Source organism: Gossypium arboreum, chromosome 8 (assembly GCF_025698485.1).
Source record: "Gossypium arboreum isolate Shixiya-1 chromosome 8, ASM2569848v2, whole genome shotgun sequence".
Taxonomy (NCBI): Eukaryota; Viridiplantae; Streptophyta; class Magnoliopsida; order Malvales; family Malvaceae; genus Gossypium; species Gossypium arboreum.
In genome coordinates, this window is record NC_069077.1 from 5,088,430 (window position 1) to 5,107,110 (window position 18,681).

The 18,681-nt window shown below is 30.6% G+C and overlaps 1 protein-coding gene and 1 pseudogene across 1 annotated transcript; both read left to right on the plus strand.

Moving 5' to 3' along the window:
* Positions 1 to 4,629: 4,629 nt before the first annotated feature.
* Positions 4,630 to 6,443, plus strand: LOC128279289 (linoleate 9S-lipoxygenase 1-like). The gene is made up of 3 exons (XM_053031734.1): positions 4,630 to 4,789; positions 5,681 to 5,988; positions 6,063 to 6,443. Exons 1-3 carry the CDS (start codon positions 4,630 to 4,632, stop codon positions 6,276 to 6,278), a joined length of 684 nt encoding a protein of 227 aa, XP_052887694.1. The 3' UTR covers positions 6,279 to 6,443.
* Positions 6,444 to 6,759: 316 nt separating this feature from the next.
* On the plus strand, positions 6,760 to 12,918 carry LOC108468633 (probable linoleate 9S-lipoxygenase 5; annotated as a pseudogene).
* Positions 12,919 to 18,681: the final 5,763 nt, after the last annotated feature.

The window sequence follows — 18,681 nt, forward strand, 5'->3', positions numbered from 1 at the left end:
TCATCATGCCTTCTCTCTCCATAATTTTCTTGCTTTTTTTTATATAGATTACCCAATTCATCAAGAAACAATTTAATTATAATAAAATTGAAAATTTTAATAACCAATGAAATTTGAAAGCCTTTGTTAATTGTTAAAAGGCTAATATATATATATATATATATAAACACCCTCAAACTATTCTATCAATATAATATTTATACAAGTTCTCACCCTATATAAGTGAACGAGGCTTGCTAAAATACTAAATTTATTATAATTAGGTTTGATCATGAGTCGAGTTAATATAAAATATTAAATCTGTTTTTTAGGTACAGGCCTGACACAACTTGAAAATTAGGCTTAAAATTTGACAAAACTCAACCCATATTAAAAATACTAAACCCAAACTTGACTTAGCCCAAATTGTATTAATTCTTTTTTAGATTTTTTATATAAAAACATAATACAATAAATACACTAAAAATACTAAAATAAATGCTTCTTACAAATTGAAAATACAAAAAAAAAAAGTATATGCATGTGATTTAGACCGAACCAAGTCTGAGCAAAAAAATTCTGCCTGAGGCCCGAGCCATTTAGAAAACGGATCTTATTTTTTTGTCCAAACTCATTTTTTAGGTCTATATTTTTTCCCAAACTCCCAGTTTTCCAGTAGACCTTCGGGTTTGAGTGAGTGACCCAACTCATGATCATGTCTAGTTAATAACAAATTATCCCTTCAAATAAGATAAACAACACACATAATATCTTTAGAATACCACAAGATAAGTCTTCAATCAATTGGATATATTTCCTTTAATGGTTATAAGTCAATTCGATCCATAAGTAATACCGGGAAAACTCAAAAAAGAGATGAGGAGTTATTATATGCAACAACTTGGGTCGTAAATGAACAAAGTATTCACTGAATAGTTTGGTTTTTGTTCATTTATTAAGCTAAATAAATAAATATGAACAAGATTTTGAGGCTCGTTTATTAAACGAACCAAACACAAGCAAAGTTTGTGTAATTCATTTATATTCATGAACAAATTCGTTCATGTTTGTATAAAACATGTTTAATAAATCATTTAAAACTTATTTATTGTTCCATTAAAATTGTCATTCAGCTATTCAACAAAGAACAAAATTGTATTTTTTGAAGCTTTAATTTCCTTTGAATTCGTAATCTTAAGTGGGTAGATAATAATTTATTTGGTTAAAGACTACAATGAGTTTATTATTATAAATATGTGTTTAAGATTGTACCAACTAGCATGTGACTAGAGTAAATAGTTATTTAACTATAAAAAAATTTATTTTAGGCACTCAAAATAATAAGTTTGTATTTTAAGCACCTCGTTAAATAGTTTGGTCATTTTGGTTACTCTTGTTAAAATCATAAACAACAAGCTAACGTGGTAGTTAAAAAACCAAGATAATAACAAATTTACCTTTCAAATTTTACATATTATATATTGATTTAGTTATAATTTTAAAAATGACACTCAAAATTTACAAATGTTATCAATTATCTATTTATTATTATATTTTTTGAAAATATTTATGTATTTTTATATTTCTTTAAATTTTTAGAATTAGGATCAAATTGAGAACATTTATAAATTTTGAGGTTTAATTGATATAATATGTAAAATTTGAGGGCTGGATTTGTTATTATACGAATTTTTTAACTATCACGTCAGCTTGTCATTTATGATTTTAATAGGAGTGACCAAAATGACCAAACTATGTACCATGTGTGCTTAAATTGCAAACTTTTTTTTGGGTGCCTAAAATGAAAATTTTTTATAGTTGAGTGATTATCTCTGTAGTTTATCCTATTTATAATAAGAATGTTTTATTGTTTTTCGAATATTTTATGGATAAATATTTTATACACTATTAATGGAGTTTTTAGACTCCACAAACAATGTTAAAGAGTTGACAAGTATCTTGTAAATATATAGTAAAATATTTAAAAAAGAAATATTTGAAAAATAGGACTCATATCAAATTTTAAAAAGTATTTGTATAATAAAAAATTACCCTCAACTCATATTTTATTTATTAAATTTTATTAAAAACAACTAGAGACTCACTCAACTCAATTCAAGCACCAAATATAAAAGCATTAACTATTTTATAAAAGCACTAAATTGAGTTTTTCCCATTTAAGTATTTAAGTTTGATTCTAATATTTAATTTCATACTTGTCTCAATTAAATATCTATATTTTTTATTAGAGCACACGTGTCAAATGTTCATTAGTCATATGATTTAATTTTGTCTGGCTACTAAATTAAGCATTGAAGCCAAACTCAAATACTAAATTGGGACAAAAATACTCAAGTACCAAATTGAAAGTAGAAGCAAAAACAAGTACCAAATGAATATTAATCCCTTTTTTCTATTTATTGAGTCACACGTAGTTGTCTGACTGTCTGGTTTGGAACATCATTCTCATCCACATCTCAAAGTAAGCGCCTACCACTGATTTTTTCTTTTTTGTCTCTGTTATAAACGTCGGCGATGATGATCTGCCGGTTCCAAAAATGGGCCTGAATAAATATAGGCCTGAATAAATAGAGAAATTTACTAATACTAATGTAAAAGATATTTTTATATTTATAGTATTAATATTTTAACAATTTAATCATTGAATCTGTTAATATAATTATATTTATTATATATGTAAAATTTTAAATTAATTTAATGTTTTTATTATTTTAATTTAAAATATTGTATATATTAATATTTATTGAATGGTTGAAATTTTTACATAAAATAAATAATTAATATTTTTTAATGCATGTCAAATTTGATATGCATGATCTATATGAATGAAATAGAAAATTCAACGATTGAATTATTAAAATATTAAAATAAAAAACATTAAATAATAAAATATTAAAATTGAAAAAAATCATCACAAGTAAAAAAATAACAACTTTATTTTGAAGGAGGAATAATTAAATAATTAAAAAATAAAAGATTACAAGTCTTGCGACTAACTTTTGTGGGTTTAAATTTTGTCTGAGATTCAATCTTTCAGTGCAATCTCTTCCTCTTTCCGTTTGAATTAGAAAAAATTAAATATTAATAAAAATATTTTATTTATACTAAATAATGTTACACTTAAAATGTGAAAAAAAAGTTTATAACAAAATTATATAAATAATAAATTAAACTGTCATTACTTGACATTTGGGTAATATGTAGTTTGTCCTTTAAACTTATTCAAAAGTATTTAGTTGGTACTTGAACATTTTTTGGACATAGTTGACACCTGAATTTATATTCTATCATTTAGGTTGGTGCCTCTGCACTGATATCGTTAATTTATATTGATGTGGCACTGATAACCAATCCATTGTGACAGATGACAACTTCTTAATATGCTATGTGGCATATATAAAATTTAAAAACTTTTAAAATATATAATTTTGTTTTGCATAAAAATTAACCTTGAAAAAATTTATACTCTTTTTATTAATTTTTAAAGAATTTTTAAAATTTTTAAATTTATACTGCTACATGACATACTAAAAAGTTATCACGTATCACCACAAATTAACTATTAATGTCATATGGGCACAAATTTATAATGTTAGATTAACAATTTTTCTTTTCACTAATTTTAACTTACTACTACACCTGCATTTAAATTAAAACAAATATTCTTTTATATTCTTTTACTAGTTTTAATCTCGCCCCGAGGTTAATTAAGTTAGATTTTTTGGCTTAATTTTTAATAAGGGTTGATATGAGTTAAGAGGAGGAGATCTAAACGTATATAAATGGAAGGATGGATAGAATACGAGAAAGGAATGGCTTAAATTATTGTAAATTAAATTAATTTTTCATGTGATTAGTATTTTAATAATTTTAATTAGCAATACAATTATCTCATCTTGCACATAAAGTAGTAATTTGATATATATATATATATATATATATATATATTGTTTTTAGGGATAATATAATTTTTGGCTTTTGAATTTACTAACTAGGTTCACGTTTGTATTTATATTTTTTTTGTCCACTTGACACTTGAATTTGATAACTAGGTCTATTTTAGCCATTGAACTAGGGATAGGTGCTTCAAGCTACGACACACCCAAATACCTCCATTATTATTCACACATCTAATACTAACACCTATCCCAAGTCTTGTAAGTACTTACTTCCACTAATTGAGGCGCTCCCCTTCTATGAACCGTACACGGCTCTCCATTGAGGTTGGGGAAAAACCCCCCGACACAGGGACAATACTTTTGATTGTTGAGAGATCTGAGTTGACTACTTAGAGGATGACACTTTAAAGATTTCTCTTGGAGGAACTAATTCCTCCTTAACCCTACCATTTAGTCAATACTAAAATTTTAAAATTCTAAAAGTATAGGACAAAAAATGATGAAATTAAAGTATAAAGACTAAATCTACAAATTACATATAATACAGATACTAATAGTAAAATTTAACCAATTATATATTATTATTATTAAATAAAAAGAAGTAGAGTTTGGCTTGTAGTTATAGCCAGACCAGCCAATCTTTGTCTATAAATACCACACCAATGTTCCCACATTTTACAAAGCCAACGACCAAAACATACATAAACAGATCCTCTTTATATTTGTAGCCATGAAGATTCCCAGCACCGTAGTATTAATGAGGAAGACCGAACAGGACTTCAACGACCCTGATGACAAATGGTCAGGCTTGCACAATTTCGGAAATATGTTGCTTCAGAAAATGGTTTCCTTGAAGCTCATTAGTGCTGATATCATCGATTCCAACCCCAGTAAACTTCTTCCATCTCTCTCTCTTTTCTTTTCCTATCAGTTAAAAATTAAGGAATTTAAAGCCCAACTCCTTGGCCAGTGCTTAAAAACATGAGGGGTTGGTTCTCTAAAAATTTTTAAAGTATGGTTTGCTGCATAATCGATCAGACCCTTGAACGAAGGTATTCTCCTCATGGTGGGTTTTTGCCTCCCATACTCTAAGGAAAGTCCAGAGGGGTCCATAGAATTTAGTGAGTGTCTTAGTTGGTGAAGATGTAATTTGCAAGCTCACGGGAAAGATGTCAGTATCATGCAGAATATTAAGTATGCATACAGGCCTATACACCTTGGTAGAGGACTCACAATTTTTTTTGGCATAATGATAAATTTAATCTCTAATGTTTGTATTTTTTTTGTCAATTTGACATTTATTCTTTTCTTGAGTTAAATTTGGCTATTAACATTTTCAAAAAGAGTCAAATCACTTTTTTTAGGAGAAATATTAACTAAAACATTATTTTTTTTAGCAATATTGGTGTACTGCATGCTGACATGACAATATTTGTCTTATATGTCATGTTAACAAATAATTTTAAAATTATAAAAAGTTCATAAAATATTAGCATAAAGCACACATGGATTGTCACGTGGGTTGTCATGTTTAAAAAAAAATAATTTAAATTTTATTTGAAAGGTTGACAATTAAATTTGACTTTTTTGAAGCTTAAAGTCCAAAATGACAAATAATGTAAACTTTAAAAACTAAATTTATCATTATACCAATATTTTTTATTAAGCAATAACTAGAGATGACACAAATTTATTTATTTGAATTAATCCTATTTTTATTAAATTAAACAGATTCACACGAATGAAGAATTAATGATAATAGTTATAAATAATCAACATAGGTGTAGTCATTTTGGAGTTGTCTTTGTTTGTAGAAAATAAATATGGAGGAAAGGTAGGATCAGAGATTCACTTAGAAGGATGGAATAACAGAAGCGCTTACTTGGAAGACAGAACAATCCATGTTTACTTTGAGTGGGACAAAGATTTTGGAACACCAGGAGCTGTCTTGGTTCATAATCCATATGAAAGTGAATTCTACCTCAAAACCATCACTCTTCAAGATGTTCCTGGTCGAGGTCCCATCCATTTCCTTTGTAATTCTTGGGTTTACCAAAACCAAGGGAGCCGTATTTTCTTCTCTAACAAGGTAACTCCAGCTAGCCAACTATCTCAATCATTATATATGTATTTATATATGTTTAAGTTAATATATTTGGGTAGGCATATCTTCTACGTGATACCCCAGAAGCACTTCGTAAGTGTAGAGAAGAAGAGTTGAGAATGTTGAGAGGAAATGGGGAAGGAAAGCTTGAGGAATGGGATCGAGTTTATGATAATGCTGTGTACAACGATTTGGGAAGGCTCCCTGTTCTCGGAGGTTCACACGAGTATCCTTATCCTAGGAGAGGAAGAACCGGTCGGCCGATATTAGGTTAAGCAAATTATTGTATTTATATATTAAGTAATTTAGATTTTTTATGGTAAAATTACCATAGTGGTCCTGTGTTAAGAGTTAAATTGCAATTTGTTCATTTTACTAAAAAATAACAAATTAGTCCCTATACATTAGATTAATAAGCAAATTAATCATTTCTGTTAAAATTTTATTCTGTTTGTACCGTTAAAATTTTGCGTGCCGGATAGAATAGCCAAACACGTCACGTGTATGTCATGCTGCCATACGGAGACAAGTTTTTAACAATAGAAATAGATGGAATTTTTAATAAAATGACTAATTTGCTCTTTGGTCTAATGTAAATGGACTAATTTATCTCTTTTTTTTAGTAGAAAGGACAAAATACAATCTGATTCTTACTATAGGGAATTTCATGATACTTTTATCGGATTTTTTATATTTATAATATATTAATTCTTGTTATGTTTAATTACGTAGATCCTAAGGAAAAGAGAAGAGCAGAAAATTTAAATACGATATGTTTAATATTTACGTCCTCAGATATGAACAATTCAGCCCACACAAGAAATCGAAATTCCGAGATAATAATTGGAAAAGCTTGATTCAAGCAGTGTCTCCTGGAATTGAAGCTTACCTTAATTTCATATCTCGGGACGAGTTCGAATCTTTTCAAGAAATAAATAACGTGTACGACGATGGAACATCTAATGTTCTTGATTCTTTTACCAGTGGCTTTTTCAGGGCTATTTCTCGCAAAGGAAAATTTCGATTGCCTCAAGTCATTAAAGGTATATTATTTATATATATGATCTCTAAATTTAGAGCTAAAAATCTTTGACTTAATTAACATTAATATATAAAAAAAATTATGGGAGCAGAGGACCGTGGTGCATGGGGTAGGGATGAAGAATTTGCTAGAGAAATGATTGCCGGTTTGAACCCTCTTCTCATTCGTCTTCTCAAAGTAAGTCAAATTCTTTTACGTATATTAAATCTTTACATGCATGTGATCTCATAACCAGTAAATTAACTACAGGAACATGAATTCCCTCCACTTAGCAAGCTAGATCCTGAATTTTATGGTAATCAACACAGTTGTATTACAAAACAGGATATCCAGTCTAACTTGGATGGACTTAGTGTTGAACAGGTAATGATACTATATCTTAATTATCCTTAACCTAGAGTTGTTATTATGGATATTTATAAGTTGGGAATATTTGGTTGCACAGGCACTGAAGAACAAGAGATTGTTTATATTGGATCATCATGATTCGGTGATGCCGTATATTCGGAAGATAAACAAGGAAACTAAAACAAAGACTTACGTATCACGGACACTCCTCTTCTTGAGAGACGACAACGCGTTGAAACCGGTGGCGATCGAGTTGGGCTTGCCGAATGGAAAAGGGGATAAGTTTGGTGCTGTTAGTAAGGTGTACACTCCAACACAAGATGGAGTTGAGGGTCATATTTGGCAGTTAGCTAAAGCCTATGTAGCTGTGGTTGATACTGGTCATCATCAACTAATAAGCCACTGGTAATTAATTAAGGATATTCCATTAAATTCAAAGTAAAAACATATATATATATATATATATGTTAATCAGGTGTGTCGTAACCATTTTTTTAAAAAACGGGAATCGACTTAGATTTTGAAAATGAAAATGAATAGAGGAGTCGCCACCAATCTTTTGATGAGGTGTGATCGGATCACCTTAAATTAATCATTTTAATAAAAGTCAAGATTTACTAAAACGATAATTTTTGGTCTACGAAAAATCAGAAAACGAGTTCGGGAGTCAGTTACGCACGAGGAAGGATTAGCACCCTCGATACGCCCAAAATTGGTATCTAGTTGATTAATTAATGTCTTAGTGTCGAAAATTTGAAAACTTGAAAGAATTTAAAATACGATCCCTCTTTGTAAAAAAGGCTCAAATGTTAAAGACCTTCTCGTCTCGAAGTAATAAATACCATGTCCAGTAAGTTAGGACACGACATATCGAACTTTGAGAACGAGCTTGCCTTTATTTTAAAAAAATTCTTATATTTTAACCCTTTTAAAAGGATATTCGGTTAGTTAGGGTAAACGAGGAAAATCGAAACCCAGTAAGTTAGGGCACGTTTCCTCGAATTTCCAAACACCGAATATTGCCTTTACTTGTGAAAATCTTATTTCGAGCTAACAAAATGTCATACCCGGTAAGTTAGTGCACGACACCTCGTATCCCCGAGGATAGGTATTTTTCAAAACTCGTATTGCGATTTAAAAGAGTATTTCGTATTTAGGTTAAATGAGAAAAGTCGAAACCCAATAAGTTAGAGCATGATTGTCTCGAATTACCAAATACGGAATATTTACTTTTACGAAAGAATTTTTATTGGGTTGGATAAAACCTAAATTCGTGATGGAACGAGAAAAAAATGCATAACAAATAAAAATCGATAATCATAACAAGATAAACATAAACACAAAGGTGAACGACAACGATAAAAACAAAGAAAAAATAAATGCGTCAAACGAATAATAAGAAAATGAAATAGTAAATAAGCTAAAAAAAAAATTGAAATTAAGAAAGAACTAGTAGTAAACGAATAAATATTATGCAGAACTATTTAAGGAATGATAGTAATGATAATAATATTAATGGTTATAATGCAAGGAATAAAATCTTTAAATTTGAAATGATGTAAAAAGATATAAAAAAATAAAAATAAATGATATGCAATGAACGAGGAATAAAAATAAAATGAGATAATTTGAAGAGTAATAGGTAAGGATAATACAATAATATAATAGTAATAATAGCAATATAAAAATAGCAATGATAGTAATAAAAATAATATATTAAATAATAGCAATAAAAATAGTGCTAATAGTAATAATAGTGATAATAATAATAGTATGAAAAATATAACAATAGTAAAATAATGATATTAACACCTAAATATAAATATAGATATAATATCTAAAATATAATAATAATGAAAATATAAATACATAAGAAATATAAATAGATGAGTAATAGGAAAATAAACATAGATGAAAATATAATACTCATAATACAATAGTAATAGTAATTACAAAAATGATAAAATAAGATAATAATAATAATAGTCGTAGTAGTAGTAAAATATAATAATAATAATAATAATATATTAAATAACAAATAATATAATAGTAACAATAATTTAAAAAATGATAATAGTAATAAAAATAAAAATGATGTTGATAATAAAAATTCTAAAGTTTAAAAACTATATAAAAGTATATAAATAAATAAAATAATAACGAGAGTAAAAATAAAATACGATTATATAAAGAAAAATAATGAAAATAATATAATAAATGGAAATATAACAACAATAGGAATAGATAAAAAAGATTAGATAATAGTAGTTTTAGAATAAGAAAATAAATATAAGTAGGAATGTAGTAATAATACATCGATTAGTCTTATAATAATAACCAGTAAGTAAATAAAAAGAAAATAATAGTGGCAATAATAATATTAAATTGGTTAATACAATAATAACAATACCACATAAGTAAAAAGAAAATATAATAATAATAATAATAATAATAATAATAATAATAATAATAATAATAATAATAATAATAATGTGAGTAGATACTGAAAAGAAAATATATGATGTAATAATAATAATATACAATTAATTTGTCTAATAATATGATAATAATAATGATAAAACTAATTAAAAGGCTGAAACTAAATGAATAAAAGATTTAATTGAAATTAAAGTGAATTAAAAAGGTATAAATTGCAAGCAATAAAAGGAAATAGGCTGATAAGGACCATAATATCATGCTCTGAAAATAATGGGGACTAATTGGGTAAATATCCCTGGTCCCTATGTGCTCAATTTTTGCAATGGACCAAAATGAAACACAATTAAAAAACACGGGGTGAATTTAAGAAGACAAAAAGGCTAGATTAAAGCAATTCAAAATGCGGAGGGATCAAAAGGATAAATAACCCTTTTTAAACAAAAATGTCGGATCCTGAGTGGAGCGGGTCGGATCGGATCGGGTCGGGTCACCTCAAAACGACGTCGTTTTGGGGTGTTTTGCAGCTAAATGAAACGGCGTCGTTTTGGTAGTATTATAAAAGGCCAAGTTTTTGCAAAAAACTTCATTTTCCTTCTCTTTTCTTGAAAAAACCTGAGAGCATCCTTTGGCCCTCTCTCCTTCCCCTCTGGTCAGTGCACGGTGGCCGAAATTCCAAAAAAAAGGGTATATTTTTTTATTTTATTTTTTATATTTTTATCTATATCTATGTTATATGTATGTGTGTTTTTAGAAAAAAAAAACAAAAGAAATATGTATATAAATGCGAAGGAAGAAAGAAAATAAACTAAAAAAGGACCTTTATATGATGAATTGGTTTTTGATCAGCTTGTTATGTTATTTGAATCTATCCCCTTTTTTTGTATTCCATCCTCTCTAAAATACAAAGATTAAAAGGCTTTATATAGCCACTTTTTCATGATTATTTTATTGGTTGCTGTCTCTTCTTCTTTAAATTCTTGCAGGTGCAAGAACGATGGCAGAGCAAGTGACTCTGACGGTGGAGCATGGCGGTGTCAGAAGGCTAGCATGGCAGTGCAAGTGGTGATGGGACAGAGAGCAGGTGGCTAGCATGGCAGTGCAAGTGGTGATGGGACAGAGAGCAGGTGGCTGAACGGCTAGGGTTTTTAGGTTTCCCTTTTTTCTCTTTAATGTATTGGGCTAGGGTTCTTTTGGGCTTAGTTGAGTATTAATTTGGGCCCGTAAATTGGGCTTGTACAAGGTGTGTTTTGGGGGTCTCAGGTTGAACACTCATGCAACTATAAAGCCATTCATTAATAAACAGGCAACTGAGTGTGGTTCATCCAATTTATAAACTACTGCACCCACACTATCGTGACACGATGGCTATTAATGCGTTAGCCAGGGAAGTTCTAGTGAATGCAGATGGAGTGATAGAGACAACATTTTACACGGGGCAATATTCCATGGAGATGTCATCGATAATTTATAGGAGTTGGAATTTCATGGAGCAATCACTTCCTAATGATCTCAAGAAAAGGTAATTAAAATAAAGGCAAATTATACTATTAATTACTAAATTATGAATAAGTTTTCGTTTTAATCACTTAATTTAAAAAGTTATAATTTGCTCACTAAACTATTTGAAAGTTTTTATTAAATCACTGGACTATTAATTTTTTTTTTTTAAATTCTGGTAGCAAGCTCCACACAATGATTTGATGATTGGTACGGTGGATTAGCACACATCGACGAGTAGAAGAACATACCTTAAATCTATGTCGATTTAACAGTCCAGTGTCAAAGATCGGAAAAAAAAAGTTATTTGAATTTTGGTTCACAAATTTGTGACATCCAAAGCTATTTTATGAAAATATTTGAACTATAGTATAATAGGAAAAAAAAAAACTTTTGACTACAATAATGAAATTTTTTGAATAGTTTAATGATTAAATTATAATTTTTTAATTAAATTATCAAAACGAAAACTTACCTATAATTCACCCTTAAAATAATCTCAATTACAATACTATGGATGATCATATATTCATTCAAGTCGTATTTTGTTTTCTATATTCAGAGGAATTGCAGATGGTGGTATAAACTCCCTCAAAGACCTTGACAATCTAGTAATAGAAGATTATCCATATGCTGTGGATGGGTTGAAGATATGATTTGCAATTAAAAAGTGGGTCAGTGACTACTGTTCCTTCTATTACAAGACAGATGGAATGGTCCAAGAAGACCCTGAACTTCAAACATGGTGGAAAGAACTTCGAGAAGTAGGTCATGGTGACAAGAAAGATGAACCCTGGTGGCCTAAAATGCAAACACGTGAAGAGCTGATAGAATCTTGCACTATTATCATATGGTTAGCCTCTGCTTTCCATGCAGCTGTCAACTTCGGACAATACGCCTACGGAGGCTACTCTCCGAACCGTCCAACAGGGAGCCGTCGGTTCATGCCTGAGAAAGGCACCCCTGAATATACTGAGCTTGCGAACAACCCAGAGAAGGCTTTCCTCAAAACAATTACTCCACAGCTAATATGCCTCCAAGTGATGACCGTGGTAGAAACTCTATCACAACAATCATCAGAAGAGGTGTATCTTGGAACACGAGAAGATAATTGGACGATAGATAAAGAACCATTGTCGTTTTTCAAGGCATTTCACGATAGACTTGCTGAAATTGAAGATGAAATCACAAGCATGAACGAGGACGGAAAGTGGAAGAATCGTGTCGGTCCGGTCAAGGTGCCGTACACTTTGTTGTTTCCATCCGGTGAAGTTGGACTTCCTGGCAAGGGAATTCCGAATAGCATATCAATCTAAATAGACTGAGCTAAGTGGCATGCATCATTATACTAAATAAATGTTGCTGGCATTACGACATATCATCGTATTGCTGCCCAAATTTGTGTTAGTCAGTGTCATGTTCTTTATGCTTCCTGGGTGTGTTTTGCACGTTTCTTTGAGATATGGATGCACTCTGCTTCTCTTTGTAATTTGCTTGAGTACTTCAATAATACAATGTGTATTGTGTGGTGTATATTTGTTTGAACTCGTGTTACATGTTTGGTTCAATGTAATGCTATGCTATTATAACTCTATTTTGAGGGCCCACCACAAATAGTTATTAATTTGGTTAAGTGGAATGCCCTATTACGGGTGTATTCCATTAAGAGCTTATGTAGGGAAATTTACTTATTTTTATTTTATCTCATCTCTACTGAATGTTTGATTCGGTGCTTAAGAAATTCATTTTACTCCCCCACTTTATCACTTAAAAAACACTCTCACTTAGCCCGACAGCTACTCCCTTGCTTCCTTCAACTCCGGCCATAGCACTCCTCCCCTTCATCGCAACCTCCTTCGGGTAAACATTTTCTCTCTTATGTTGTTCCTTTCATTTTCATCTTTGCCAATTTTTTTACCCTAAAATTTTTTCTGCCTTTTTTTTTTTTACCTATTTAAGTAGAGTTTGTTTTCTTCACCTTCACTAGTACTCCTCCCCTTCATCGGAGCCTACTTTAAGTAAACATTTTCTCTCTTTCGTTATTCCTTTCGTTTCAATTTTTGTTACCTTACAAACTTTGCCTCTTTTTATTAAAATTTCTATCTTCATACCATAATAATTCAAAGAACAAAATTGATTTTATTTTTTAAATTTTAAACTGTTGATTTATATTTTTGAATTTTTAAAATTGAGCCCGACAAATGTACCATCTTGATTTATAGGGTTTTTTTTTCTGATTTAATATCTTAATTGAGCCCAAATTTTTATATAATAAAAAATATTTTAATTGCTTAGTTTTTTATTCATTGTTAAAACCTTAGCCTAAAGGAAATAAATAAATAAATAAATAAATTTGATCAACCTTCGTCGGTTTAGAAACCTCTCCACCTTCATTTTCAATATCACTCAAAAATGACTAAAATCTCAAAAAAATTTCTAAAAAAAGGCACTAACAAATTAAGACATAAGATGTTAGAGATACAAACAACTCCTAATCATTTTTTCATAAAGCATTAATTTCATAATTTTCAAAAGTTCCTCGACAAATTTACAACTTTTCCGATATAAATGATGGATATGAGTTTAAAAGTGGTTTATAGGATAGGATAAAGAGCGAAGTTGATTGTGATTCTTGTTTAACATGTATTCATATATTTAAAAAAAAAATCAAAACTCAAATGAATAGATTACTAAAGTCGATGCCACCCACACCCACACCCACACCCACAGCCACACTTTTTCTTTTCAGTAAATAGTATATAATTTTACTATTGGATTTTGGTCGCAGTCCAAAAATGTAAAATTCCAGCATAAAACCCAAATTTCATGGTATGTTACTCTGATATCTTTTCTTACAATACTAGTATATTTTCTCCAGCATCGTCGGGAAAATCATTTTTAATTTTCTCTCTTAAAATTTTATAAATAATTACGATATGTACCAAAAGTAATTAATAATAATAATAAAACATTAACAATTTTCATTCCAACATAATTCTTTTTATCATTTCTTATGCACATACATATATAATTTTTATTAGTAATTTATTATCCCCAATTTATTATTGGTAAACATATAATAATTTATTATAATTAAATTAAATTAAGGACTATTTTTTATAAAAATATCAAACTTCTTTTATTAAATTAAATGGTAAATGATTATGTTAGACATAAATTGTTTTAGATCAAATAATGGTTATGGTCTCTCTGCTATGTTTAAATTTAGAATTTTGTATCTATACTTGAATTTGATATAATTTGGTTCCTCTACATAATGTCATCAGATAGATGAAATAGTAGATACCCTTAATTATTTTGGTCAAAATGTTGAGTTTGATTTTTTATTAAAAATATTCATTCCAATTTCATGCAATATATATTGTGTTCAAAATGTGTTTTTAAGAGAAATTGACATAATAAATTTAACCGATGTAGAAGCCCAAATTTCCCGGGCCCGATTATATCAAAACCCAACCAAACCTCTAAACCCACTAAAACCCTTAACCCATGACCCATTTACATCTACCCAAACCCATTACAAAACCCAAATATTAAACCCAATTCAAAAGCCCATTAAACCCCCCCAAAAAAAACCTAACCCAAAAAAAAAAAAAAAACCTAACCCCCCCAAAAAAACCAAGAAACCCTAGCCACCTAGCCACTTTTCCACTTGCCCCATTTTTCCTCCCATTTTTGATATCCATTGTCTACCACCATCACCTACAAAATAGAAAAAGAAATAATAGAAAATCATGTAAAAGATGGCTATAAAAGGCCATTCAAAAATCATGCAAGAAGGAGGAGGAATTTTTTACAAAGATTGAAAAAGGAGACAAACACAAAAATCCCTTCAAATTTTGAACACAAAAGAAACATCAATAAAAAGGTTGCATATTTTTCTTTTTTCCTCTTCTTTCGAATCTTTTTTTTCTTTTTTTTGTGTTGTTTTTTTTTCTTTCTTTATATATACATATATTGTTAAAAAAAATTTTATCTTTTTCGCCACCGTGGGCGGTGGTGGCATGACAATGGTCGAAGATCGACCGGTGACCGGCCCCCCTTGGTCGGATTTCCTTTCCCCCTCCTTCTCTCTTCTTTCCCCTTCTTTTTTTTTAGGTATTTTATATATATTATGTATATATTTTTTAATGCAATTAGTTATATAATTCTTATGTATATATTCTTAAATACTATTATATATACATATATATATATATTTTAAATACCATATTGTGTATATATTATTATTACAAATTATTACTATTACTAGTATTATTATAACTATTATTATATTAGTGTATATTTTATGTACATATGTATATATATATATATATATATATATTTGCACATATCATTATTTTATATTATTGTTGTAAATTTTTATGTATATATTTTTATGTACGATTCCTAATATTTTCTTTTATTGTATATATTATTATTATTATTATTACATACTTTTATTATATGCATATATATATATGTATGTATTTTATGTACATATTATTATTTTATATTATTATTACCAAATATATCATTTTTCCTATTTTATTATTAGTACATGATTTGTTTTTATTTTGTAAATATTATTATTATTGTTATTCTAATATTCTAGTATTCCATGTTAATATTTTTCATTAATGATATCATTTTTTTCGTCCTTTATCTATTTTAATTTCTCACTTTAGGAATATTTTTCTCATGTTTTAATTAATTTCAAAAATAAGGCAATGTATCGATTTAATATTAAGCCATCGATTTCATCGCTATGTTGGGTGAAATTAAATCGGCTTGTGTTAAAAAGCAGGACACCCTTTCTAAAAAATCGAAAACTAAAATTCTCATTTTTCAATCGGATCACGATTAAATATTATATTGAACTCGTATTTTTGAAAATCAAGTCAACACATGTTTATGAGATACCAATTTTGGGCGTCGCGAGGTGCTAATACCTTCCTCGCAGAATCGACTCGAACCCCAATTTTTCTCTGGACTTTCACGTAGACCTAAATTCGGCCTTCTTTTTGTTTTAAAATAATTTTATTAGGTGTCCGATCACACCTATAAAAAAGATCGGTGGCGACTCCCTTTGTTAATAAAATCGAAAGTTGGTTTTCAAATGTTTAATAAATCGCCACAATTAGCGACCAAGCGAAACTAAATTTTTTTTTACGTCGCTACAGTTGGCGACTCCACTGGGGACGCTTTTTGAGAGTCGAGTCGAATTAAACTCGCGTTGTCAAAATTTTCAAAGTTCCTTGTTCAAATTAACATTTAGTCGTGATCCTCAAATTTTTGTTTTCAAAAAATCATGCATTTGCATCGTGTTGTATATATTCTAACTTGTTTTATCCGGTTGTTTTTCACTTTAAATTTTTGTGATTTTAGTTTTGGTTTAGTTTTTAAATAAAACGTAAAGGTTTGCAAGTTTCTCCCCACACACCGTGCACGTGCATTTTGTTGCATAACATGAGCTCTATACCCGGCTCCGTCCTGTTAAGTGAAAGTAAACGCCACGCCTTCGTGAGTTAACTCGTTCCTCCGTGCTAGTGAATACTTTCGGGTTACATATGACTTATGCTTTCGTGAGTTAACTTGTCCCTCCGCATAGGCATAAGTAAATGTAATCCTCGAATTGATCTTGTAAGCCTATGATGGGCCATGACCGAGGCTCAGTACTAATCTTAGTAGATGACGGTCACGAGACAATTCGAGTACCCATCTAGAACCAAAACCGCATATAGTGAACCATACGAGCCATCCAACTAGAGCCATGCCGAACCTCCGCTCGTTTAGTAGTCACCGAAATAAGTACACGGGAAAAGCACATCTTACATTCTATTTCTTTTACATTTGTGCTTTCTAAGCAAGGGAATCGAGTCCACTAGACCAAGTATCCACAGTTTTTCTTTGTTTATATGTGTTGCGCTAACCAAGGTCGTTTGTCTGTATTTCTATTTTTCATCATGCATCGAAGGCATCTTGTTAGGAAGGTGTTGATTAGAGATTGGTCGCCAAAAATGGATTTCTAATGGAGGAGTCAATTATACGAGTGAGCGAAACGTTGTGTAATAGACTCATTTGATTAAGGAAATGCCTAAATAGGGGCTATCTTGAAATTAACACCAAATTTTTGCATATTCATTCATGACTGACATTCATGCATTCATTCATGCATCCATTCATTCATTGCATATCCCATACTCGTTCGCTGAGGTTAAAACGTACAATTCGCAGTTGCAATACCATAAGACTGGAACCACGTCATTCGTATAGAATGCGCCGACAAACTAGAGTAATGGAGGCTGAATTCAATGAAAGGATTGAAAGGATGGAGAGAATTCAAAAGGAATTACAAGAGCAGTTGGCTAGGTCACAGCAAGAGACGAGAGACTTAATGGTAAGATCACGAGAAGAATCGCTCGAATAGAAGGATCAAATGGCCAAGATGATGGAGATGATGTCAGCTTTAGTTAAAGGAAAGGGACCCATGCAAAGCCCTGACATTAAGGAATCTCGATCAAGAGTTAATCACAATCAAGACCCGCTCTATCCCCCCGGATTCACTCCACCACACTCCCGCGTAGCATAAAAAGGGTACACCTAAGGAGAACCCACAGTCCCAGAGCAACGGCCGGTGCCACATACTCATTTAGGGCAAGGAATATTCATATCAAATTCTATGGCTAATCCTGCCAATCCAATTGTTCCAGATTTGGACGATCCAACGGAAATAGCCAGGTTGAGAACGGACGATCATGAGGCTCAAGAGAAGTATAGGAGCTTAGAGGAAAGACTCAAAGCAATAGAAGTCTGAAGCCTTCTCTGCACTAAGTGCCAAAGAGCTCGATTTGGTGCAGATCTAGCTCGCCTCCAAGTTCAAGGTGCTTGATTTGAAAAATACGATGGCACGAGATGTCCAAGGTGCATCTTGTCATGTTTTCTTGAAAAATGACCGGTTATGTGAACGAGGATAAGCTACTCATACATTGCTTTCAAGATAGTCTAACAGGTCACTCTTGGTGGTACAACCAACTTAGTAGAGAAAAGATTCGATCCTGGAAGGACTTGGCGTCTGCGATTCTGCGAAGCAATACAAGCATGTATCGACATGGTGCCGGGCCGGATGACCTTGCAAATGATGGAGAAAAAGCCATCGAGACCTTGACGGTATCTTGAGAGATGGAGAGCGTCTCGCCCAAGTGGAACCCCACTAACAAAAATAGAGATAACCGTTCTCTTTATCAATACCTTAAAGGCGCTGCGTTTATGACAAACTAGTGGGAAGTGCCACGAAGGAGTTTGCGGATATTGTAATATCTGGTGAGCTCATAGAGAATGCCATCAAGAGC

Excerpts from the sequence above, each read along its gene's own strand:
- LOC128279289 (XM_053031734.1), top strand. The coding sequence starts at position 4,630 with ATGAAGATTCCCAGCACCGTAGTATTAATGAGGAAGACCGAACAGGAC. Across the intron at positions 4,790-5,680 it reads TATCATCGATTCCAACCCCA|GTGTAGTCATTTTGGAGTTG; the intron begins GTAAACTTCTTC and ends TAATCAACATAG. Across the intron at positions 5,989-6,062 it reads GTATTTTCTTCTCTAACAAG|GCATATCTTCTACGTGATAC; the intron begins GTAACTCCAGCT and ends ATATTTGGGTAG.